General features: G+C 41.9%; 2 protein-coding genes across 2 annotated transcripts; one reads left to right on the top strand and one right to left on the bottom strand.

Annotated features, from left to right (window-relative positions):
• Nucleotides 1–1,368: 1,368 nt before the first annotated feature.
• STAR (steroidogenic acute regulatory protein) lies at nt 1,369–9,113 on the top strand. Its single transcript, XM_004383401.2, has 8 exons — nt 1,369–2,294; nt 2,533–2,774; nt 3,872–3,985; nt 4,314–4,441; nt 5,592–5,750; nt 5,894–6,078; nt 6,720–6,813; nt 7,345–9,113. Exons 2-8 carry the CDS (start codon nt 2,711–2,713, stop codon nt 7,456–7,458), a joined length of 858 nt encoding a protein of 285 aa, XP_004383458.1. The 5' UTR covers nt 1,369–2,294; nt 2,533–2,710; the 3' UTR covers nt 7,459–9,113.
• On the bottom strand, nt 6,836–25,461 carry ASH2L (ASH2 like, histone lysine methyltransferase complex subunit). The gene is made up of 13 exons (XM_023737846.1): nt 25,453–25,461; nt 24,730–24,825; nt 23,750–23,825; nt 21,457–21,550; nt 20,284–20,501; nt 17,239–17,406; nt 16,755–16,948; nt 13,853–13,945; nt 12,314–12,412; nt 11,528–11,587; nt 9,802–11,421; nt 7,898–7,967; nt 6,836–6,931 (listed from the first exon to the last, which is right to left on the bottom strand). Exons 1-11 carry the CDS (start codon nt 25,453–25,455, stop codon nt 11,314–11,316), a joined length of 1,209 nt encoding a protein of 402 aa, XP_023593614.1. The 5' UTR covers nt 25,456–25,461; the 3' UTR covers nt 6,836–6,931; nt 7,898–7,967; nt 9,802–11,313.
• Nucleotides 25,462–25,467: the final 6 nt, after the last annotated feature.

Genomic DNA, 25,467 nt, shown 5'->3' with positions numbered 1-25,467 from the left:
CCCTCCCCCTGTGGAATTATTTGTTCATTTTCTGTATTTCCACAACTCCTCATCTGCTCTATAACTTTCCAGACTGGTTATGGCTCATTTTTCTTCATAATTGTGTAGCTATATGGTGGACATTTGATAAAGGACTGTTGAATGAATGGAGTCCTTTTCCTGCTCTCAAAGCCCTGCCTCCCTCCCCCATCACTGGGGCCTTCCCTTCAGCACTCTGCCATGCCTGAGCCAGGTGTCTTGTTATCCCCCTTCTGATCTGTGTCAATCTAGCTTTTCCCCTTGGGGGTTCTACCCTCATCAAAAAGCAAAGCCAGATGACTTCCAGAACTAGAGGAAATTCTGACCTCTCTCCCCACCTTACTGTTGAGAGGGACAGTGAGAGTTAACTAGTGATTTAGGTTGGAAAGGATGAAGAGAGGAAGGGAGCCTTGGCCTCTTGAAGAGGTCACACAGCACACTCTCCCTGAGCCAAGAGCCGCCTTCTGACATCAGCAATAGTCGTAGGCCTCAGTCCTCCAGTTTCCCCGTGCCCTCGCCTCCCCTCTCAGGATGGCTATAATTCTCCACAGGATGGCAACAGCAGGGTCTTGAACGTTATCTGCGTGACCTGTCCCCTAACCGCCTCCCCACCACCTCCACCAAGGGCAGGCACGTGTGCACGAGGATGCACGTGTCCCATGTACATGCATAGGGAGAAGCCTGGGTCACTGGACTCCAGCCTTCCCAGCACCCCCTTTGCACCTTCTATTTCCATGTTTCTGAGAGCCAAATGGCCCAGGCACAGGCTGGAAACTGCCAACAGACACCAAGGCCTTGCCTCAGTGCTGTCTTGGGGACACTGGGAGGGCTGGAAGCAACGCCTACAAGCAGGTGTCCTGCGGCCAAAGATGTGCCTGCACCCCCAGCTGAGAAGGAGCAAGAGTCTGTTCTGTGCCCCACCTGGAGCTGAGTGTTGGGCCGGGGTTGGGGGCTTCAAAGGGGAATTGGACGTGATTCCTGACTTGGGGGAGATAATCCCACAGGACAGACAAGCAGAGACACACAAACTGTTAAACAAATCAGGACCAACATAGACCCCTTTTGGTACTGACAACAAGGATGGGAGTCAGAGGAATACATTTCAGAAGGTTAGGACTGTCAAGGAAGGCCTCACAAAGGAGGAGGTGCCTCAGTGGGCCTTGAGGACCGGGCAGGGCCTGCAGGCAGCTGCTGCTCTGAAAGGCAGCCAGGACTAGGGGCTCTCTGGGTTGTGGGCCCCTCCCACTGCTTCACCACGGTTTGAGACGGGCTGTGGGTCTCTCTCTTTCTGTGTGGGCTCAGTGCAGGCCCTGTCCCTGTCATCTTCTCTGGAGTAACAGAGTGACAGCAGGTGGGGATTTGCTACTGCTCCCCGTTTTCAGCCTTCCCCCTGCTTCCAGACAGTGGTGACAGGACACAGAAATCTGACACACAGGAGCTGGGGTCGGGGGAAAATCTAGTTTGATTCTCTCTACTCCCCAAAACATTGCCAGATGAGTCTGGCTTAAAAGCAACCTCAAGGTCATTCCTAAATAGAAAAGATTTCATCTGAGAGCAGCACGCAGCCTAGGAGAGGGTCTCCCTCACTGTGCTTCGGTGACTCTGTGTGGTTAACTGTTACCTCGAGAATGACTGCTTAGCAACAGAGGACCCCCAAAGTGCAAAGACTGGGGTGAGCACCCCAATACCCTGTGTTTTCAACCTTTCTGCATCTGCCAAGCCCCATGGCATAGCTAGCCCAACCTAGGCGACTCAGCGAGAGCGAAGAAGGGCGCAGGGGCTGAGACCCAGGTCCCCTCTCCTTACTTCCCTGTCCAGTTCTATCCTATGCTTTGTGAGTTTACAGGGCTGAAGCCCCACTCAACCCTGAGGTATCATCACCCTCATTCCAATATAAACCTCTAATAGAAAGCCACTAAGAACTGACTCAGAACAGGACTTCAGTAAATGAATACTGGATGAGTAATTAAATTGAACAGTTGAACAGACAAAGTATCCAGGGGCCTGCAGGAGGAACCACGTGAAGAAGGACTGAAGGTCACAGGACTTGGATTGCCCTGGCCCTGCCAGTGACCATCTGTTAGACCTTGAACAAGTCACTTCCACTCCAACACCCTCATCTGTAAGAACTCTCCGAGGGCAGCGTTTCTCTAAGTGTGGTCCACAGGATCACAAGCAACTGGGAATTTGTTTTCAGTGCATGTTGCTGAGCCTCAATTCTGGATCTATTAACTCTGCAGTTTCGGAAGATGAGGGCTAGAAATCTGCATCTAACAGTAAGCACCTCAGATGCTACCCGAAAACCACGGTGGGAGGACGTATGCTTTCTTCTGCACTGCCTTGATCTCAAGGCTGCTTTTCTCCCCACTCCGAGTCTGGCACCAATCTCTCTACTCCTTTCTGCTCCCAGCCCCCTTGCGCTCCCCACAAGTGGCCAAAGCAGCAGTGTGAGGCAATCCTTCCATCCTTGACCCCTTCCTTTGCACAGTGAAGGATGACTTTTTTATCTCCTAGCAATGAAGCACAGCCTTCAACTGGGGGCATTTAAGACACAGAATCCACAGGGAGCCAGCCACAGCTGCAGGACCCAGACAGACCTGGATAGGCTCAGGCAGAAGCAGCACCCTTGAGAGCAGAGGCGGCAACAGCAGCAGCAGCAGCAGCACTACACCTGCCCCGCTGCCAGGAAACAATGCTACTAGCCACGTTTAAGCTGTGTGCCGGGAGCTCCTACAGACACGTGCGCAACATGAAGGGTGAGTTCCCCGAGGTAGGAGTAGGCTTTTTGGGTAGTGACTAGGAGCTCTCAATGTGATTTAGTGGGAAAAGTACTGAACTAGGAGTCAGGCCACCCAGGTTCTGATCCCAGCTGTGTCTCTTATTGGGTGAGCCTTCCCTTCTGGGCCTGTTTTCCCATCTGAAGAAAGGGGCTGAATACTAAGATGCCTACATCCCTTCCAGATTCTGTCATTTCTGGTCTCCTCTCTAGGGCTCCGGTCTTTCTTGAACTATTCCTGACTTTGCCCTCCTCGAGGGCTCAAGGTGGCTGGTACCAAGGGTACCAGGAATGTCTTGGCCACAGCGGTAGGGTAGAAATAAGCTTTGACTCCAACAAGCAGTGGCAGCAAGCTTGAGGCACAGGCAGTGGAGAGAGAGGGGGAGGAGAAGGGGTTAAGACATCAGAGTACTAAGATGAGAGAATGTGGGTGGGGGGCAGGGAAGTCATCACTGTACAGTCGGGAAGAGATGGAAACCAGTTACTAAATGCCACTTTCGTAGAGCTAATCAGGACCCCGAGGTCATTTCAGCCAACCCCCTGTTGCCATCTAAACAAGTCCTTTCCAAACACATTGGTTGAATTAACTACCATTTAGATAGAAGCCATGCTTGGAAGACCTGAGCCCGGCAGTTGGGTCATTCTCACTAAACCCAACAAGACTTGACTTGTCCAGTGTCACACTGAGCATTTTGCTCAGGCAAAGGACCCTAACACGGGATAGTTTATTCTCCTGCGGCTGGATTTTCCTGGGTTGTGTGGACAAAGCTCTCTCCCTTTTGGGGAGGACAGACTCAAGCCGACTTCCGGTACAGCACCTGCCTCCAGCAGGATCAGTGTGGACCACCCAGGTGGAAGGCAGATTTCTGGGCCCCGGAGGCAGCCTGGTGTAGAGGAATGAACTGGGAATTGAGACCCAGCTCTAGTTCAGGCTCCCTACTAGGAATCCGTGTGTTCCTGACCAAGTTATTTCCCCTCTCTGGGCCTGTTTCCTCATCTGTGACAACACAGCGGGTAGAATGGTCCTTTTCTAAGCATTTCCAGCTCCCGGGCAACAATTTCTTTCCCTCTCTGCAGGCCTCAGGCACCAAGCAGTGCTGGCCATTGGCCAGGAGCTGAACTTGAGGGCACTGGGCAGCCCGGCCCCTAGTGCATGGATCAACCAGGTCCGGCGTCGGAGTTCTTTGCTTGGTAAGTTTAAGTGCTGAGGCCTGGGGGTTTCTGCCAGGGTCAGGAGGCTCCCAGGGTACAGAGGTTGGACCTGTGGCTCCACCACCCCCCCACCCCGTTCCCTCTCCCACTCAGTTTTGGGAGGATGGGAATAGAGTCCTCAAGGCCAGATCCCTTTCCTCCCTGTCACCTGCAGCTGCTGTGTATTTCACTTGGCCTGCAGTCGGGACCCTATGGCTTTGGTCTTGACTCTTCAGAGGAAAGATAAGAACCAGAGATCAAAGGGATGGAAACTGGTGGGAGGATGGGGAGGCTGAAGGAAGTGCTGTCTCCTCGGCTGTGTACCCAGGTTCGCGGCTGGAAGAGACTCTCCACAGCGACCAGGAGATGGTCTATATTCGGCAGGGAGAGGAAGCCATGCAGAAGGCCTTGGGGATCCTCAGCAACCAGGAGGGCTGGAAGAAGGAGAACCAGCAGGTAAGGGTGAGGATGGCGAAGCCCACAGCTCCTCACTGTTCCACTGGTTAGCAAGACCAGCCGGGCCCCTGCTCTTCTCAGATTTCTGCCTTGTGCAGCAGTCATCAGGCAGCAAGTGTTTTTAACTTAAGAACTCCTGTTTCCCAAGAATATATCCCAGACAAACCTCCCAACCCCATCAAAGGTATCTGGAGACTCCGGTTTGAGAAACACTGTTCCTGTGGCCTTAGCTACCCTCCAAATACATTGTGCACCCATTCAGTAGAGACCATGAAATGGGGACTCTGTGTGTATTATAGGCCTCATCATTCCTGGGTCAGCAAACCCACAGCACCAAGACAGTGTCTGTTCTGATCAGCCCACTGTGTGGTTGAACAGTGCAGGGATGGCTTGGGTTCAACCGTGCAACAGGGCTGGACTATATAGAACATGGGCCCAAGGCATTCTGGCGTTCTCTGAATGCTTCCTGAGAGCTCCACCAGCCAGCACTGGGTACCAGTAACAAGGCCCATGTTAAAGGTCAGTGGCTCTATTACTTGACACTTTGGTGGCTTTATGTTCAGCAAAAACTTACATGCTGCCTATTACCCAAAGTTCAGGTAAAACCTCTCCTTCCCCAAGCTCTCAGGGTAATGCAGGTTAACATACTACTAGTTTGAGAGTCAAGAAACTTGGGATCTAGGTCCGTTACTGCTCTTGGTTGAGGGATCTGAGCAAATCACTGAATATTCTGGGTCTCACATGCTTCTTGTATGAAATGATATTGAACTAAAAAAACTCTTAAGATCCCATCCAACATTCTCTGTATCAAATTAGCTGGTTGTAGGCAAGACTTTTCCCACTCCCAGGTTTGTCTCTCAGGATCTTTAAGCTTCTGAGGTCAATTAAGGGTCTTTTCAGTTGGACCTACCCAAATCACAAACAAAAAGTCCAGGGGCAGGTAGGTAACCTCTTTGTCTTCAGCGGATGTATGAAACTTACGGCAGGAAAGATAACTACTCTATCTTAATGGGAAATAGTCCCAGGCTTCCTTATGCTTAGCTTGGAGTTTTTTGATCTTCCCCTACCTTGCCTGGTATTGCCTATGTGCCCTAGGCTAGGAATATTTTTCGCTAACCTTTATCCTGGGGCTCTTTTCTGTCCCTGACAGGCAAATGGGGACACAGTGCTGAGTAAAGTGGTCCCGGATGTGGGCAAGGTATTTCGGCTGGAGGTGGTGGTAGACCAGCCCATGGAGAGGCTCTACAAAGAGCTTGTGGACCGTATGGAGGCAATGGGAGAGTGGAACCCCAATGTCAAGGAAATCAAGGTGAGGAGAGTCCAGGTGTGAGTGGCAGGGACCCAAGGGAGCCTAGTCTGAAAAGCAGCCTAAAGAAGCCATCCCATGTTGTAGGTGGTATCTTAGCCTAGTACCGGCTAAGTAGTGACTCTGGTTCCCTTGTGGCCTGGCAGGTTCTGCAGAAGATTGGAAAAGATACAGTCATTACCCATGAGTTGGCTGCAGAATCTGCAGGAAACCTCGTGGGGCCCCGTGACTTTGTGAGTGTGCGATGTGCCAAGCGCCGAGGCTCCACCTGCGTGTTGGCTGGCATGGCCACACACTTTGGGGAGATGCCTGAGCAGAAAGGAGTCATCAGGTAATACTGGCAGCAGGCTGAAAGTTCCCTTCTAACACAGGCCGGTGGGCATTCACTCACCAAGTGTATGACGGTCTGAATCCCCAGCTCCAAGAAATTGATTCTTTGTCCCCATCCTCAAAGAGCCTTTACAAAGGATGTAGATTCTCATTTTCCAAAGTAGGGGATAAAGACAAGATTCCCCCACCACAGGCAGCCAGTTTGTTTTGAACCTCCCAGTAAGTTTAAGGATCTTAATAATTTTCTAAAGCAAGGGCATGGTTGACATTCACCGAGTATGCTCAGGTCTAGTTGGGCTGGCAATTAAAATCTCAAAATAATTTGACACAACTTAGAAGATAGCTGCTTCCCGAGTGTCCCAAGGGCACAGCCACCAGTGTGGATCTTTTCCCCACCTCCCCATAATTTAGCAACTAAAAGGCCCAGCAAGTGGTCTCCAGGTTCCTGCTCCACTATAAGCAGCATCTGTTTGATGAGCTGGTAACCATGTTAACATGTTAAATATCATCCTTGGCAAAGGACACTTCTCTGACGACATTTGGGATAAGACAAGGTGCTCTAGAAATGTGGCTAGTGTAACTAGGCAGCCTAAGAGAGAACTCTGAATTGTCTTCTTGACTGTACCTCTACTCATTTGTCAGAGCTGAGCATGGTCCCACTTGCATGGTGCTTCATCCCGTGGCTGGAAGTCCTTCAAAGACCAAACTCACTTGGCTACTCAGCATTGACCTCAAGGTAAGGGGTATGGGAGGTGGCTCAGTGGGTAGGTGGTAGTGAGAAAATAGGCTCTTCCCTCTCCATACTATACCACATGAACAGGAAGAATCCTCTTCCATTTTCATAGAATCATAGACTGTTGGAGAAGGAAGAGACTTGAGTGATGACCTAGTTGATATTCCACCATCTTACAAGCCTGCAATGGCTCCCTCTTACCTCTCACATAAAATTTCAACTCTAGTTATCATCATTTTAGATACAGAAACTTATGCCCAGAAATCTTAAGTGTGAGAGAGGGGAAGTAACTTGTCCAGGGTCACACAACTGGGAAAATACAGGGTCGAAATTTGTCTTGACTGCAAATCCTGTACTTCTGACACTGCTATGACAGCAAGGTGGCAATGAGGTCCTCCAGCCCTTGACCCTGGTTGCACCTGTAAACAGAACTGGAAGACCAAGTGTCAGGCAACCCATAATGTTTGCGACAGGGGGCAGAGGGGCCTGGAGTGGAATATCACCCAAAGATGACCAAACTATCTTCTACTCTAGGGGTGGCTGCCAAAGACTATCATCAACCAGGTCCTATCACAGACCCAGATGGATTTTGCCAAACATCTGCGCCACCGCCTGGACTCCAGCCTAGCCTCTGAAGCCAGGTGTTAAAGACCAGCCTGCTGCTTCCAACTGTTCCTAGATGCGTCGACATGCATGCTCAACAAAACTCCCTGCTAGAAGCCTGCAAGTCTGTTTAAGATCCTCATCTGGGGACAGTGGGAAGTGGGATAGGGTTGCAGTGTTTAGAATATACTACTAGGACTCAGCTTGGTAAAATACAAGCACCAAGAAAATATGGGTGAAGCTCCTGGATAAAGAGGTAGAGCCTTCTCACTTCATTCATTGGTTAGCTGTGAAATGAAGGCTAAGGCTCCCAAAACATTTGTAAAATTTCTTCTAGGCCCTTACTTGCCCACCTAAAAACATTTTAAAATGCTACTAGCCAGTGTGAGTGTGGGGAATGCTAAGAACAGGGACTGGGACCTCATGCTTTATGGATTCAAGAACATTCCCTGCAGGCAGTGTGTTGGGGTAAAGCCGAACTTACAAAGGGGGCTCCAGTTGCTTGAGTGACTCCCTATAGGAGGTACCTTCCAGAAATCCATTCCAAGGTTTTTCTATGGAAAAAATACGAAACTAATTAGTAGACTGGTTCCCTACTTCTTCCAAGAGCACTAGTCAGAATAAAGAATCATAACTAACACAAAAACATCAGTCTGAACCTATTTTAAAATTCTACTCTTAAAAAAAAAAATCTAGTAAATTGCAACTTCATACTAGAGATTTCCTGGACAAAGAAAAATCAAACCAATTCCTCCAGCTCATTAAAAGGAAAGAAACTACTGGAGGTTTGTGCCATTCAATTATTTAGAATCTGCTATCAGAATCTTTTATTAAAAATTTAATTTCCATGGTAAATACAAGCCTAAAATCGGTTCTTACAGAGGTCTACAACTAATAGCTGATTAATGGGTACTGGAAGATGAAGATTATGACTGAAGATTTTTATTTATCTAATTAAACGGAAGGATAATGCCAGACATGAGAAAAAGAACAGTATTTCTAAGATAAACAAAAACAAACTTTATTATTTTCCCATCAGTGATTGTTTAGATCTAAAAAGGGTACTGAATCTTCAGCTCAGGGTCAATTACATCAGTTGTTAGAATTTCTGCTATTTATGGTATCATTTAGTTCTGAGAATGCCACAGCTGTCAGCTCAGCTTGGGGCTGCCAACTTTTCTGCTTTCATAGGCTAATATTTCACTATTTTGGGAGAGGACGTGCCTGGAGGGAGAAGGGAATATGGTGATGGCAAATTTCCTTTCCAGGATTCAGAGAACTTCTGCTTTAAAATATAAATACAGAATACTTTGCTAAAATTTATAAGTAGGATGAAGAAGCTTCTCCATTCTAGTTCTAGTAACATTGATGATTGCACCATTTGGAAATAGGGCTCTAGCTTATTTATTCAACAATTAGCAATAGCAGGAATACAGGTATTTATTGAGGTACTGAAATTTTACAAGTGATAGAAAGTATTTATTATTATTTATTCTGACTGTTTCTTAATCTATTTTGGCATGGATGAAATTATAGTTTATCCAAGAGCTTCAGAGTGAGAAGATAGTTGTAGAAGTATTTCTAGAACAGAATTACCATCCCCTCCCAGCTAAAAGAAAATGGTTACTTTTTAAAAGATGTGTGAAGAAACAAACTCTGGTTTCAAAAGAAAACAGGCTGACGGTAAAGAAATGGGCTTTCAACAAAGATCATGATTTTGAACTGGATTATAATTTGTCTTCTTCAAACTATGTAACTGTGTTTTTGTGGTGTCTGGAGAGATGTTTTTCCCGCTTGTTTTAAATATTACATTAGAATAAAACAAGTTGTCTCTGATGACCTGCTTATAGAAACCATCATATACAGGACTATATGAAGATGGGGACAGTGGTGGTTCAGTGGTAAAATTCTTGCCTTTCATGCGGGAGACCCGGTTTCAATTCCCAGCTAACGCGCCTTCCGAGCAGCCACCACCCATCTGTCTGAAGGCTTGTGCGTTATTATGATGCTGAACAAGTTTCAGTGGAGCTTCCAAACTAAGATGGACTAGGAAGAAAGTCCTGACAATCTACTTCCAAAAATCAGTCACAATGATCAGAGATGGCACAGGACCAGGCAGCATTTTGTTCTGTTGTACATGGGGTTGCCATGAGTTGGGGGCCAACTCAGCGGCAGCTAACAACAAATATGAAGAGTGGATATTCTTTGAGCCTTTCAAATGATTAAACAAAAGCCATATATTTTTAATATGAAGTATAAACCAGAAAAATCATTATTTCTGTAACTTCTGATTTATGAAAACCAAATACACAAAAATCTAATTTTATAATTTAGGTGGAGAATAGGTATATAACTTGTAAGTGGTAATTTATATTATAAAGAATTTACCTTTATCTTCCTCTAAATAACATCACCCTCATTTTCTTGTAGTCCTTCAAACTCTCAAGATCCAGAAGTTTCTATAACCAGATCTGTCCGTTAAGACCAGCCCAAGAATTAATAGTATCTAGGGGTGACAAGCCGAGACTCCAGCGTGTGAACATGCTGGCTCTATGTCAGCTTTCCTGTTAAGAGATGTGAAGTAGTGAAATGCACTAAACGAAGGGTCTAGGTAATTCATCTGGAGACAAATATGTCAAAGCTACTGTGTTAAGATACCAATATTCACTTGAAATTTGGGCAATTTCTTAAACAGGAAAATGACAAGAAAATATTTAGAAGAGCCACAGACATAATGTATGGTGATTCTGTGGCAACACATCACCTACTTCTTAGGGAACCATCTACTTATTAGAAAGTTATATGCAGCAGTCTGTGGGGCAATCCTGGGAGGGCTGCATTTGCCGTAAGACTGATGTGTTGTTTTCACCTAAAAAAGGGAGGCAGGAAAGCCATAAAGAGATCCCAAGGGAAGGATCACCCTCACATTCCAATTTTTAGTATTGCAAAGGAAGATAAGCAAGGCAAGAAAACAATCTGCACAGACCAATACCCATATTCAAAGACAAGAGTAGGAGAGAAACCATTAACCCTTTAAACTCCTGTTCACCTCCTTGTGTGAAAAGTCCCATTTCCCCAGGGTAAAAGGGGTGGTTGATTGGCTGGCTAAAATAGAAGCAACAGGAGAGGCGCTGAGATCCAAGTCAGAAATGTGCCTCTCCCTCCAGTGCCCAATACCCTTCGTCACACTGCCCCCACTTCTGACACTATCACCAAGAGCACCCCAACCTGAGGGAACCAAAATGCCACACAAACTTGAAAACAAGTTTTATTTGGGAAGAGTTTCTACCTTTGTTAAAGCTGCAAGCAAGTTCCTTTCACAATTATAGTTCTAGAGACCTAGTCGTTTCAGAGACCAGTGTTAAAAGTATATTTCAAAATTAGTAACAAAAATAAACCTGCACCAAAAGGAAACAACTTTTAGACTGGTTTGGAATGTACAGCCGTTGATGTCAGCTGTTCTCTGAAATAAGCCAACCACTTCCTTAGAAATCAGACGGGATGGAGTCAATACCTACAGAAGGAATTAACTTTGAATAAGTCAGCTATTTGGACAAGATTATTCACTCCTTAGAAAACAGTTAAGGTAACAAATTCCAGCTGGGGGGGTATGTAGGTACAGCACCAATTTCACAGGGAACTTACAGGATTGTGGGGTCAGCAGATGTTGGCATACGGTATACAACGTAAGAGCATTCACTGAAAGTGAGGAAAGAATATTAAAAGGGCAGAGGTTTCCCTTGGTCCCCATCCTGGACTTTTAACTTGCAAAAAGTAGAGGCTGTGTGCTGCAGCATCTTAGGAAGAACACTTAAAGCAGTTAAAAAAATAAAAATAAAAAATAATACACCCGGTATTATTCTCCAGAAAGTCCATGTCTGAAAAGAAAGAGGAAGCTCGTCAGGGTTCCCATGGGGGACTCCGTCTCCCATCCACTTCTGTCTCCACATGATATAAGACATCAGCCAGAGTATGTTCTACCACAGCGCCCCAGCCCATGTCACTCATCTGCAGGAGGAACAAGAAACAGGGAAATGGGGTGATTAAAATCACCATAACTAAGAAATAACAAAGATACTGAGGATGCAATGCTGACATGTTTAATGTTACTCACAGGGCGATAAGTGAGATCCTTTGGAGGATACTTGAAGCATGGTCCAAAGTTAATGGAAACCTGGGATAAATTCAATTCAAGCAGAGATGAAAAAACACAAGAATATTGAAAAAGTTAATTTGACACAGGGAATTTTTCTCTTTAAAACATAGTTGTGATGTCCAGGGTATAACTGGAACGAACGTATGTTGTCTATTAAATTGCTAAAAGTGGTCAACACCCTAATGTCCATCAAGAATTAGGTCAATAGATCTGTGCTGATTTCTGTTCACCATCTATGGACTTCCTTATTTTACTGGCTCCACTGGTGGCTACTGACAGACTAAAAATACACGGAAACCTCCAAGCATTAAATTTTCAATCACTTTTTTTTTTTTTTTAACCAGGCCCTAATGAAGCTAGTTCCCTTCTTCCTGCTGGATCATACTTTTTTTTTAAAAAAAAAAAAAAAATCAATATAAGCCAAAGTTATTAACCAACAATGGTAGGTTATCCTGAGACATCATGACCAAATTGATTTACAAATGTATATACTTTATATCCTTTACATTAAAAAATTTATGCTCCACAGAGTACAAAGGAAAAGTATAGGTTACACTAAATGCATGATCTTTATCCACGGGAATGCTTCCTAAAAGCCCTAAACTGTTTGTGGACCAAACAGTAACAGTAGCAACACATTCCCGTCTTGCTCTTAGGCCTACTCAGATTTCTTTCTAGAACTCAATCAACGGCCATTCACCCACTTCTCTCAAGTTATGTTCACAGGATGCACATGATACATACCGTGCAGCTCTTGTACAGTGAGATGGCTGGAAAGTAAACTCCCTCAAAAATATCTTTGTAAGCCACACCTTGATTGACACCATTTTTATAAAATATTATCTGAAACAAAAACCACTGGTTTTATTTCAGAATTTAAAGAGAGAACAAACAAAAAAAGAACTCACTTGGAGAACCATTTAAGTGTTGCCACCATACCAGACCACCGCTATAATGTATCCCAAGAAGAGCATAAGCTTGTATAACAAAAATATCTTATATTTATATAATACTTTAGGGTTTTTAATGTATTTTTACATGTGCCGCTCTAGTTGGTCTTCAGGTTTCGTATTTTCTGAACTTCTGTGTGATTTGATCAAACAGTTCCACATCTGATTATTCATTATATTGTATTTATAAAAAGTAATTTAGTCTTCCACTGATTCCTTGGAACTATACCTATTGAAGTTTTTTATTTAGTTTTTCTCGCCTTCTCTTGCCTTAGGTTCCTACTTGTACCTTTCCAATGTGAAGACGTCTTTGGATCTTCTATCACAGTCTCTGAATCCTCGTTTTCTTTTTTCTCTTTCCCTTAATTATCCCGAATATTTTCTCTTAACCTCTGTAGTGACTTCAGAAAAGCCTCCTTTTGCTAAAACAACTTTCTTTGCCTCCTCTTCCCAGCAAGAGCCATCTTCTCTCTGGCTATATCACTCCTAGATCTGTTAACTGTTTCCCTTTACTATTTTTCCCTAACAGTAACTAGAACCAAGTTTCTTTATTCTTCCTACCTTCCCTTTTATTACTGTCCCAGGTGGTTCACTGCATTTTTATGAAAAATATTTCCAGCTCAGAACTTTCTTCCTCCTTTTCTCAAACTTTAGTTTTTGGCCCCTGCGGCTGGCCCTGGTGTACCAGCCTTTGATTGTGCTATGACCTTGAGCAGACATCTACTCAACAACCTCGGGAAGGAGAAGTAGAGAAAATTCTAGAAAACGCTGAGTGAGCCATTATACCTCCTGGTGCTCAGGGTCACAGAGCAAGGTCTCCTCTCCTATTCCAGTGTTTCTTCCTTTGCTCTCGTCACTTCCCCTGATAAAGAACAAATTATCTGGCTTGCTTCTTCAATCTCCTGTAGATTCTCATTATTAGGCCACTGTTTTTATACTGGAGCCCTGGAGACACAGTGGTTAAGAGCTTAGCTGCTAACTGAAAAGGCCGGCAGTTCGAATCTACCAGCCTCTCCTTGGAAACCCTATAGGGCAGTTCTACTCTGTCCTATAGGGTTGTTATGAGTCAGAATTGACTCAATGGCAATGGGTTTTTTTTGTTTTTATACTGTTTCTTTCTACGAACTGCTCCTGAAAGAACCCTCTTCCAGCAGCAGCACAGGATTGTACAAACAGCACAAAGACAGCAGAGTGAGTCTCTGTGCGTGCTCTGCTCCTGGCGAGCCGTATTACCAGCAAATTCCGTCACTCCTCTCTGGGCCTCATTTCATTATCAGGGCTCTGGTCCCAATCTTTAACGTCTTTTAGATCCGAAGTTATGACTATGACTCACCTCACTATGGGGAGTCTGCTTTAGACTCTTCTCTGCCTTATCCACAAAGTCTTTTTCTTCAAAATACAAATAACTTTTGAACTTTATCAAAGCCTTGAAAACAAAGAGAGACAGGAAAAAAAAAAAAAGGCACATTGAAGTATTAGCTACATCATAAAAATTTTAGAAAGCCAGATTCACACAAATAGCACTGAGTCCTTGTGCTATACAACGGAAATTAAAAATCTTCATGGAACTGGTTTTGAACTACTATGTAATTCTTAAAAAGTTAACAGCACACATTTGTCAAACATTTTCAAAAAGGCCTTTACTAAGAAAATTTGTGAGGAAACATACATATAAATACACACACTCTAATCACAACAAAAATACCCACAAAAGTGGCCACATTAATTCATAGATTTCTTCCCCTCAATGATTTCAGTGAAAAAAAATGACAGGTTTACCAGGCCTAAAATTCCTTACTCTATAAAAACAAAATTTTGAAGGGTCAGCTTAATATCACTATTTAGTTCACTCCTAGTTCCCTACCTGTTTCTCTCACAGGTGGTCTCTGGGCCACCACCTTGTCTTGCTGGTTCCCAAGAGTCTGTATAACTATCTACTCCCAGACAAACATATGACATTAATTTTTTAAAATTCCAACTTTCTAGCACATACATGTACTACCCATATAAAAAAAATTTCAAAAGAATATAAAATGAAGAGTATCTCTCCCTCTCACCTCTCCCTCAAACCCTAGTCTCCCTCACCAAAAGGGCTCACTGTTTCAGTTTCCTAGTATACATCTGGAGAGTCTAGGCACATTAACATAAAAATTTCAAAACATACACAAACAAAAACACATATCACACAAACACACAAAGAAACAAGCAAAACCAGCCATACAAATGGCAGAATACTATACATTCTGTTCTGCATCTTGAGTTTTTCACTCAACAAGATGTCTTGAGAATTACTGCACATCAAAATATATGTAGTTTTTAAACAGATCCACAGCATTCTGTTGTATGGATGTATTATTAACAAAGACCCTTGTGTTCTATAAAACCAAGCATAAATGTGGCGTATATTTAAGGGTTCTAGATGGCAGGAGGTGCAGTGTGAGTGACCAGTGCGATGTGACCAATAAAATGGGATCTGAGGCTGCTTATTATAAAAACAAATTTGAAGGATTTACACTACTCAATTTAAAGACTTATGCTAAAGCTACAACAGTCAAGACGGTGTGGTATTGGCATAAAGACGAACCAACAGATAAGTGGAATAGAACAGAGACTCTAGAAATAAACCTATACTTATACATGGTCATGTGCTTTTTCCTAAAGGCACCAAAGCAATCCACTGCAGAAAGAAAAGAGTTTTTCTCTTTTTCTTTTACAAATGGTGCTGGAATAACTAGATATTCATATGGAAAAGAAATTAACCTCAACCCCTACTTCACACCATACACAAAAATTAATTCAGGGTGGATCAGGGACCTTAATGTATAAGCTAAAACCATAACTCTTTCAAAGGAAAACATAGGACAATATCTTCATAATGTGGGAGGAGGCAAAGATGTTTTAATTCACAAAGAGCAATATAGCTATAAAAGAAAAACAATAAATTAGACTTCATAAAAATGAAAAACATTGGTTCATCAGAAGACACTGTTAAGAAAATGAATGGGCAAGTCACAGACTGGACGAAAAATACTCAAAAAAACATATCTGACAAAGGACTATAATGCAGACCATATACATAAAGAAATCCTACAACTCAGTAATTAAAAAAACAGCCCAATTTAAAAATAGGCAAGATATTGGAACTGAAACATCACAAAAGATAGATGAATGGCCAATAAACACACACAAAATGCCTAATACCATCAGTCATCAAAGACATGCCAAATAAAACCACACCAGAATGGCTAAAACTGACATACAACACAAAATGCTGGCAAAGATATGGAGCAAATAAAACTCTCATACACTGTTGATGGGAATAGAGAGTTTGGCAACTTCCTATAAAACTAAATATATACCCACCCTCTAACCCAGTAACTCCATTTCTAGGTACTAACTCAAAAGAAACAAAAACATATGTTTACAAAAAGAGCTGCATGAGAATGTACAAATACTTTATTCATAACAGTTCCAAATCTGCAACAGTCCAAGTGTTCATCAATAGGAGAATGGATAAGCTGTGGCACAATCATACAATGGAATTCTACTCATTAGTAAAAAAGAACAAACTAGAGATACATCCAACAATATGGATGAATCGGAAAAGCATTATGCCAATGATAAAAGCTGAATACAAAAGACTACATACTGTATGATTCCAGTTGTATAAGTTCAAGAACAGGTAAGACTAATCTATGGCGGGGAAAAAAAAAATCCAAATAGTGGTTGCCTCTAGGAGGAGAGAGGTGGGGATTGACTAGCAAAAGGCAAGAGGGAACTGCCAGGGGCGATGGGAAGATTCAGCATCTCCACAGAGTTTGGGTAAACTCAAAACTCGGTGAATGTACACTTAAAATTCGTACAGTTAATGTAAATTTTACATCACAAGAAAAAACTAAACAATATTTGAACTCTAGCTAATGATATGCATACTGAAGTACTTAGAAGGAAGTATACTGTGTCTGCAATTTTCTCTGAAATGCATAAAACTAGATGGTTAGATGGACTGATGGATGGATAACGTGTTAATGATAAATACAGGTGGTGAGTACATGGGCACTGACTCTAAAATTCTTTCAACTTTGTTGTATGTTTGAAATTTTTCATAATAAAACATTGGGGGAAAAAGTGAACAACGGTCAGCACCCTAAGAGCACGTGCAAGCCACGGCTGCAGGCACTGGCTGCCAACGGTCTTCAAATCCCCTGCAATCCCTTGGGAGAGGACAAACTCACCTTATCTTTATAAGTATCAGGAAGTGACTTGGCTGTCTCTGTGTCTTCAGGAAGATTGATATAAAATCCCAGGATGTCCCCCTGTCCATAGCCAGAAGAGTAGTGTTTGCCAATGGACTGGTGGAATTTGGTTCCCTTTTTGCTCCGCCAAGAATAGCTAAATTTATCATAACCTAAGGGAGCTTGAAGGTTACCTGTCCCAATAAAAGGATATGCAGAAGTCAGGGATTGCAAGTCAACTCTGGGTTGCTAAAGGAAAAGATTCTATTCTTTTCTATTTTTATATTTTTTCATCAATTTTGTAAAACTGCTAATCATTTCTCACAAGCAAAGAATTATTAAAATGTTCCTAGGAACCGCAAACCAGCAAACCTCCCAGGAACTTCATTTTCTGCGCATAATTACATAAGCTCAGTCTTGACACCTTAGTCAGATAGTTTATACCTCTATCTGCTGTAATGTCCGTATCATGGCCTCAGCTTACCTAAGGGCTGGGACCAACCCAGTCTAGCAGCAGTGTCTGGAGGCATCTCATCCACAGTGATTTCAAAGTACCAGGCACCTTTCCGTACCCCATGAGAGGCTCGCACCATAGAGTAGCCCTTCTCGCCAACCACAGTCAGTCGGTCATCCGAGATCTTCAGCTGGGGAGCTGCAGTGATAGAGATTAAAACAGCCCTGCAACTTATCTGAGGTACTTGGAGACAACTGCCACAAAACTATTAGCCCCTCAGGCTACAGTAAAACAAAATAAAAAATCAGAAGTATCAGGTCAGGAGTTTAAAAATCTCAACATAAGACAGACAAAGGAGAGGAAGAAAGCTGTTTGGTAATTTTACATTTAACATGACAGGATAAAATTAACTGTACTGCATATTCTGTCTAACAACTAAATGTAATGTTTTTGGATCCTGACTTAAACAAACTATCTTTAATAAGATTTAATTTTTACTGTAAAACAATTTCAGACTTTCAAAATTTGAGTTCCCTTACATCCTTCATTCAGCTTCCCCAAATGTTAACATCATCTATAACCATAATACAATAATCAAAACCAGAAAATTAACACCGATATAACACTATTAACTAATCTGTAGACGATATTCAAATTAAGCCAATGATCCAAATAATAATATTCTTTTCCTGGTCCAGGATCCAACCCACTGTGTGTAGTTGTCATGTGTCTTCAGTCTCCTCCAATCTGGTAGAGTCCTCAGCCACTGTCCTTCATGGTACTCAGTACTGGCCACTTAGTTTGTAGAATGTCCCTCAGTTAGGTTTGGCTGCTATCAGACTGGCAAAAATTAAAATACAGGACAACACATTCTGTTGCTGAGACTGAGGGGAAACAAGCAAACTGCTACAACCCTCTTGAAGGGAAATTTGGCTATACTTAACTAGACTACATATGTACTTACCTTCTGGCCCAGCAATCCCACTCTAGGAATCTACCCTGAAAATATCCCACCAAAAACATGTATGTTCAACGCTCACAGTTGCTTTGTTTGTAACTACAAAATATTGGAAATGATCTAAATGCCCATGTATACAGTGGTTGATACAGAGTGATTTCTAGGACATACTTGAAAGGAGATGTAAGAATACACCTGTATCTGCTCACCTGTACAAAACAAATACAGGAAGGATAAAGTAGAAACTAAAGAGACTGGTGACCGCAGTGGGTAGATGGGAAAGCGGTAGAAAAAAAGGAGGGAACGAGAATGGGGTGCCAGGGATGAGTAGGAAATGTCACTCTGACTAAAACGTTTTGTATAACTGTGACTCTCAGACCCACAGCAATGTTTCACATACCCTTCATGCACATTGCACACACTCGTGCACACAAGCACACCCCCCCCAAGATGTGACAGAAACCAAAGTGGCACACAAACACTAACAAATGAACCTAATTGTATTACAAATGAAAAACATACATTGAAGGAGGTGCGGAAGAAAAGAACAAATCTAAGTTGGAAAACAGTATCTTGACTGAATATGGCAAGGTGAAGACAAAAAGAACTGTACATAAATTCTGTAATCTAACTAGTAAATGTTTCTCACGGGGTTAGCAATTCTGAGGCTATTTTACATGCATATTGGAAATGAACAAATAAATATATTATAGACAATTAGAATTAATTTTCTCCCTGTTGGAAAAAGAAGTTACAAACAAGGAAAAAGAGAATGCTGAAACAAACTCTGTGGTGTCTGACTAGAATTGGAAGCAGCAGTATAAACTCAGTATAGCGGTGTGGATATATGTAGGTTAGCACATTCACATATATTTCCTAGCTATGTCTACTGGAAGAATCTAGAAGCAATGGCACCCCAGTGACAACGAGCACACTTAACACCTAGATCTTAATTTCTAAACACCATTCTCCAATCAAAGGAATCAGGGATCCCGGGAGGTACCCCTAGCTGATACCAGGCTAGGCCAGGCAAAATACAAGATGAGTGGAACATCTTGTGATGTCAGTACTTAAAAAAAAAAAGATGAGGGCTTAATGAAAGAACACAGGAGCCAACCTAAAGAAGCTCCTAATGGCCAAAGCTGGAATAATTTAAGCAACAAAATAAAAAAATATTGGATTATACTCCACAGAATAAAATAAACATCTATTTTACATATATATATGATTAAATAAATAAATGAAGAAAGGAAGAAGTAAATAGAAAATCATCAGGGAGATACCACAGTAATTACTGTTACAGACAAGATTAATCGATAGATGCTAAAATAAGCAGGGAAAACTTGATGGAGAAACAGGATATTTACACTCTCAAAGTATCTCCCCAAGATACTCATTAACTACAAAGGGAAGGATAGTAACTTTACACAGTGCAGAAACCACCTTAACCAAATGACTGTTGTCAACATCACCAATAGTAAGACAGCAACATCATGAACCCCATAAGATGATATGAGAAGGACTCATTTCTGTGATATTCTTGCCACAGACACATAGCCTCAGTCTAATCTAGAGAAAACATCAGACAAACCCTCACTGAGTGACATCTGACAAAATAACCGATTGATTTCACGGTAACAAAAGACAGGGAATGGCTGAGGAACTGTTAAAGATTACAAGAGACTAGGGAGAAATAACTAAATGCAATGTGAGATCCTAGCAAAACGACTTAGGGAAACACTGGCAAAATTCAAATAAGGTCTTTAGTTAATAAGATTTACCAATGTTAATTTTTTGGTTTTGATAATACTACTGTTGTATAAGATGTTACCATTAGGAGGAGCTTGGTGAAGGACATATGGATATTCTGTTATTGTTGTCATTCACTGTAAGTTTAAAATTAGTTCAAAATAAAAGCTATAAAAAACCATATACACACACACGTATAAATAGCTGGAATTCATAGTAAGAGTCAGAGAAGGAAATTATTTCTTGTACATTCTGACTAGAGATGGGGGTGGGGTGGGTAAGACTGATGTGTATCTACTTCTAGGTTGGACAAAGCTGATGGCAGTAGTTCAAAGTCACACAGAGTCCAACATTAATACCTTACATACCTCGATCATGTAGGGCTAACAAAACCCGTTCATACAAGCAGGCTCTGTAGAGGTCTCCAGGAATAGGTTTTCCTGCCCAGCAGTCAAGTTCAAGCTTCTCAGGGTCAGGAGCATGGGGATCAGGCTCAGCTAGAATATACCGATAGCCATCTTTGTTAAACGGGTGTTCCAAGGGGTAGCCATGAGGGGGAAGGCGCTGAGCAGAAAACAAAGGGTCACTGCAGAAAGGAAAAAAATCAAATCAAGAAACTGCCCTTACCTTTGTCCAATACTGAGGTAATGAAATTCAGGTCACTTCTTCTTTAGGCTGGCAACAGATGGAAGTGCTCGTATCTCGGGGCTTCTAGTCATTCATTTCTAATAATACATATACTAAAGGAAACCACCCTCCTTCCACTCACCCTTTCTCCCATATCCCCTCTAGCTCAACTGCCTTCAATTCTGTAATAAAGGCCTCTGAATTATTAGATTTCAGCTGGAACATGTAATTTCACAACAAATGCTTTTCATTACTCAAATACGCCATGCTGCCCTCTGCAGGCAAAACAGAGATATGAAAAGGATTAGCTTTATTTAGCAAAGTAGTTTGGGTTAAATTACTTGTGGTCTAGACATCTTCCCAGTGGTCTTTAAGCAGGCAGTGATGTCTATGAAACTGAGCCAGTACACGGTACGGGAGAAAGGGCGGGCAGGACGGAGGGTGATTTCCTTTAGTATATGTATTATTATAAACGAATTAACAGAAGCTCAGAGATATGAGCACTTGCTATCTATTGCCAGCCTAAGTAAGAAGTGACCTGAATGTTATCACCTCAGTACTGGACAAAGGTAAGGGCAGATGCACGAGAAGGCAGAAGCAGAAAGTTTAAGCAAAGGAGCTAACTTTCAACACTGGTTTCACTCCTTCTTGTCCATCTATCCTTTCTCAAGATGCCTCAACAGAACTTTACTTCCCAGGCTTATTACCAAAGGGTACTGCCCTGGGGCCAGTTTGTATGCTAACAAGTTAGAAAAACAAAACCCTGAACAGCCTGGGGTTATTTTGCCCATCAAAATGCTCAAAGTTTGAGAAAAACCTCAGACACCTGAGCTACTGAAGAGTATGCTCTAGTGGACTTTGTCAGTACAAGAGAACACACCAACAGCGGTGGGCAGGGTGGATGTTCTCCCCACCTCCGGGCCTTCTTGGTAGTCCCTGTCGTCCCTCCGTCCTGCTGTTTGCGCTTAGCTCCTCTTCCTTTTCCACTGCTTCCTGCCGCAATTCCTCCTTAGAAGAGAAGGCAGATCACGTTCAACCAGCTGTGACAGAAGCACCATGTGGGTACTGAAACTCCATGGGGACTAACACACCCAACATGCATTTGTGTAACACTATGGGAGGAGTTCCTTCCTGAAAGCATATTGGATTTCACCCTGGTTCTGAATGAGTCTGCCGAGTGTCTCCAAGCCCAGAACACTGAGTTCTGGCAGTAAGCACTAATGACACTGGTGTTACATTTCCAACCTTGCTTTCTTAATGAACTGTACCTACTAGTATACTTTCTGAGGGTGTGACACAAATGCATTTTAACTCATGAAGATTCCAAACACCCACAGCTAGAAAGAATGAAAATGACTGCATGGATAAAGTCCCCCTCCCCCCTCCAAATTAATACAAACATCCATAAGAGAGAATGTCTTCACTTGCTTGAACTGCACGATTATTCCATAAACATAATAAAGACACAATATTTGCTAAAGCACTTAACTTGACTATCCAACAAGACAAAAGTACATCAAACATGGAGAACAAAAATAGAAGTACTAAAAGGTGTTTCTCTCCAGTGCTACTAGACATTCGGTGAGGCTGTGCATGGCACAAGACAGATGGTTTTAAATTTAGTAGGCACTTCTTAGTTCCATACTCATTCATCAGTACATTAAGATCATGCCAATGCATACAACTCAGGTTAGACTAACCTGGCTCGTGGAATTAAGAACAAATATCACCAAGAGATAATTTATATATTTTATACAGAAAAAATATACAGCTTTATACAAAGGCAAAGAATATTGTCTTGTACATTTCTGAAATTGGCACTTTGAAATTTTTGTTGAATTCTGACGTTCCCCTCAATTAGTTGGTTTTCCCCCTTCCAGAAAATGTCCCTGAACTGCAGGAAAACACCTTTATGTAAACAACTGCAAAAAGTACTAGATCTTAAGCTTGGAAATTATCAGCAGTTCTGCTGCAATAAGAAGGATCAAGACGTTGAGGGGAGGTCATATTCTGCATAAACAGGACCAGACCTATGCAGAGTAACAGGTGTTACTCCTGTTTCTCATAAAAGGTTTAACTTTAAACTGTCACAATATCAGTATCTCTAGTTTCAGTTACCTTAATCCTTTAAATAGTTTTTCACTGTCATTTGCATTTTAATTATTTTAAAGTGAAGTTTTAGATCCAGCTTGGACAGAACAAGCAACACTAAGGGGACAACTGGCCATGTTAGGCAGAATATGACAATGTACAAGCTTGTAATTACTAACATTAAACTGGAACTACTGTCTCATATTAAGTGCTATTGCCACCATTTCCACAAGGCTTTAAAATGTTTATTTAGTTTTAGCTTCTACCACAATTCAGCAAAAAGCATTTTCCAAACCACAAAATACTTAAGTCTGAGAGGCTGAAAGAAGACAGAGGAGGAATTCACCTCCAAAAGAGGCTCCACCTGTAAGAACAGAAGTGGCACCATGTATTTGTCAAACTTTAACAATTAAAGGGGAAAAAACGGTGTAAAAAAAGAACAACATGCTTAGCAATTTCTAACCCATCTCAGAATATTACTAACTTTAAAGAAGATTAGATATTTAAGATGCTACTACTCCAAAAGACAAGTTAATGATGTCACAGGTCAGATGAACAGCTAGCTACTTCCCAGCTACCTCAACTCTCATATGAGATCACCATTAGTAACCAAGGGCATTCTCAATATTAGATGGGTTAACAAACAGAAAAACATGCTATCGATACAGAAATGCCATCATATGAAAACACTTTCTGAATAACCTAAAGCTTCAGAGTAAGAAAAATTAGAAAATAAATATAGGAAGTTAATATGGTAATTAACAGCTGAATTAAGGGAAAAGAAGGGAGAGCAACCAGATCTTTCTAAATTAAGTGTTAGTTGTGAGGATACAGATGGGGAATCTAATATAAATACAGTAAATCTGACATTAAAATTGTACCTTGTTTTATGCTAAATCTGTCTCACTTAAGACCAACCTGCAGTGTAAAGTGACAAAAAGTTCTCCTCCATTACCATCTGCCAAATCCTTGGCTAGCTCCTAAAAATTGAGTTTTGGACTTAAAAGCATCTTAGTAAATATCCAGAAAAGGGTCAACCAAAGAACGCCCAATTCTAGGCACATACGGACTTGATAGCTCACAAATGTTTCAGCAATGAGACGTTTAAACACTCACCATTTAGATTCCCACTGGTAGACACAGCACCACTTTGTTTTTGGTTGTCATAAGCAGGACCAATGTTACTAAGATCCTGGAAGGAAAAAATATTCCAGAAGGGAACTATATAATCAAACTAACCTGGTAATGCTCAGAAAACAGAGATAAATTCTAATAGTAATATATCAGGTGTTACTCCTATTTTTAACAGCAATCAGAATTTATAAAGGACAATCCTAAAGAATCTGAAACTTGCAGGGGTCCCAAACGTGGATGACTCAGGGATCAGCAAGTAACATGTACCACGCAGGTCAAGGGTAAGGTCAGAGTGGGTTAAGAATAATGATGAATGGCCATCAACCCAGACTAGTGGGAGGTCCAGGGGAGCAATGCCAAACCGGAGTGTGTAAGTTCCATTTACTCAGCTCCCTGTGGGAATTCAAGCCCAATGTGGTCAGAAATTCTCATTTTACAAGAGAAAACAGAAACTGGAATTTCTACATGAAGTCTCAAATTTTCAGTGCTGGCAAAGCAAACGTTTTAAGGCACAGCTGAAAAATTTGACCTCCTGAGCTGACAAATGTGACCCCTGCCGTAAAATGATGAGTGGAAATTTTATCTTGCCTCATGTTATGCTAAAGATGCAACACAAATTCTATTTTTCTTCATTAACAAAGAATGTTTTAAGGGACAAAATTTGAGATGGCAGATTAGAAATCATTTGGACTGGCATATTTATGCTACAAATGAGAACTCAAAAGTTAAAAAAGATAAATTTCCCGAAACATTTTGGGGAAGAGCCAGGACCAAAACACTGGCTCCTGGTTCAGGGTTAGTGTTCTCTCCACATGCAGCAATAACCATTTATTTGGAGCCCATCACGTTAATGGCATAAAGGCAGTGTGTTATGTGGCAAAGATACAAATGTAAACAAAACCTGGTTCCCTATCCCCAAACGGTGTAACAGCAAATGAAGAATACAAAGTGTATTAACATACCTGATCTAAAAGTCCAAATTTGGGGTAATCTTCTTCTGAGTCTTTACTCCCAGGATCAGGGTGTTCCTTTACCAAGAATACATCTCTTTCCTTACTCTAAAAGGAAAGAGGGTTTTAGTATTGCTAGGAGATTTATACTTCAAAGAAATACCAAATGGATGATCAACCACCAACTCAAGTCAATTCCTAGGTGTAGTCTCCAAAAAAGAGAGCACTGTTTTTAACTCTGATTAGAAAACTATTACATGATCATCTTAAAAATTCAGACAATAGAAGACACTTTAAAAAAAAAAAAAAAAAAGTCAAAGTCCTCCATCCTCCTCACTCAGCCTCCGCCCTTCAGAAATAAACACTGTTAACAACTTGCTGCTGACATCCCCCCTGGTGTTCTCTTTAATTCTCTTTAACTTAAGGACAATAATGTTTAGAACGGGTCTTTTTTTTAGATCAAACAAAAAAACTGCATTCAATTTCAACAGAAAATTACACTTGCAAAAATGCAGTGAACAAAGGTTTCACCACGGGTGATATTCACTCACGACAAAAACTGTGATTTTGTGTGTGGTAACTGCTAAAATTTACACGCTCTCATAGATTTAATATTAAGTCGTTCTCATTTTCTTAGTCATCACATTATCTCATGGTGAGGCTAAACAGAATTTAACTCTTACAAAGAACACTGGTTTCCTAAATGTCAAGCCTAATTAATTTTCGTCTACTTACCATTGTTTTAACAAT

The sequence above is a fragment of the Trichechus manatus genome, unplaced genomic scaffold, assembly GCF_000243295.1.
Source record: "Trichechus manatus latirostris isolate Lorelei unplaced genomic scaffold, TriManLat1.0 scaffold00109, whole genome shotgun sequence".
Classification (NCBI taxonomy): Eukaryota; Metazoa; Chordata; class Mammalia; order Sirenia; family Trichechidae; genus Trichechus; species Trichechus manatus.
Note: the sequence above shows the minus strand (reverse complement) of the source record. Positions and strands in the feature narration are given on the sequence as shown.

Bases quoted from the DNA above. Each gene is read 5' to 3' on its own strand.
- STAR (XM_004383401.2), top strand. From the start codon at position 2,711: ATGCTACTAGCCACGTTTAAGCTGTGTGCCGGGAGCTCCTACAGACAC. The intron at 3,986-4,313 runs GTAAGTTTAAGT...CTGTGTACCCAG, and splicing joins GCGTCGGAGTTCTTTGCTTG to GTTCGCGGCTGGAAGAGACT. The intron at 6,079-6,719 runs GTAATACTGGCA...CTCATTTGTCAG, and splicing joins GAGCAGAAAGGAGTCATCAG to AGCTGAGCATGGTCCCACTT.
- ASH2L (XM_023737846.1), bottom strand. The intron at 20,502-21,456 runs GTGGGGAGAACA...TCCTTTCTGCAG, and splicing joins ACTACCAAGAAGGCCCGGAG to TGACCCTTTGTTTTCTGCTC. The intron at 17,407-20,283 runs GTATGTAAGGTA...CTATCACTGCAG, and splicing joins GTTAGCCCTACATGATCGAG to CTCCCCAGCTGAAGATCTCG.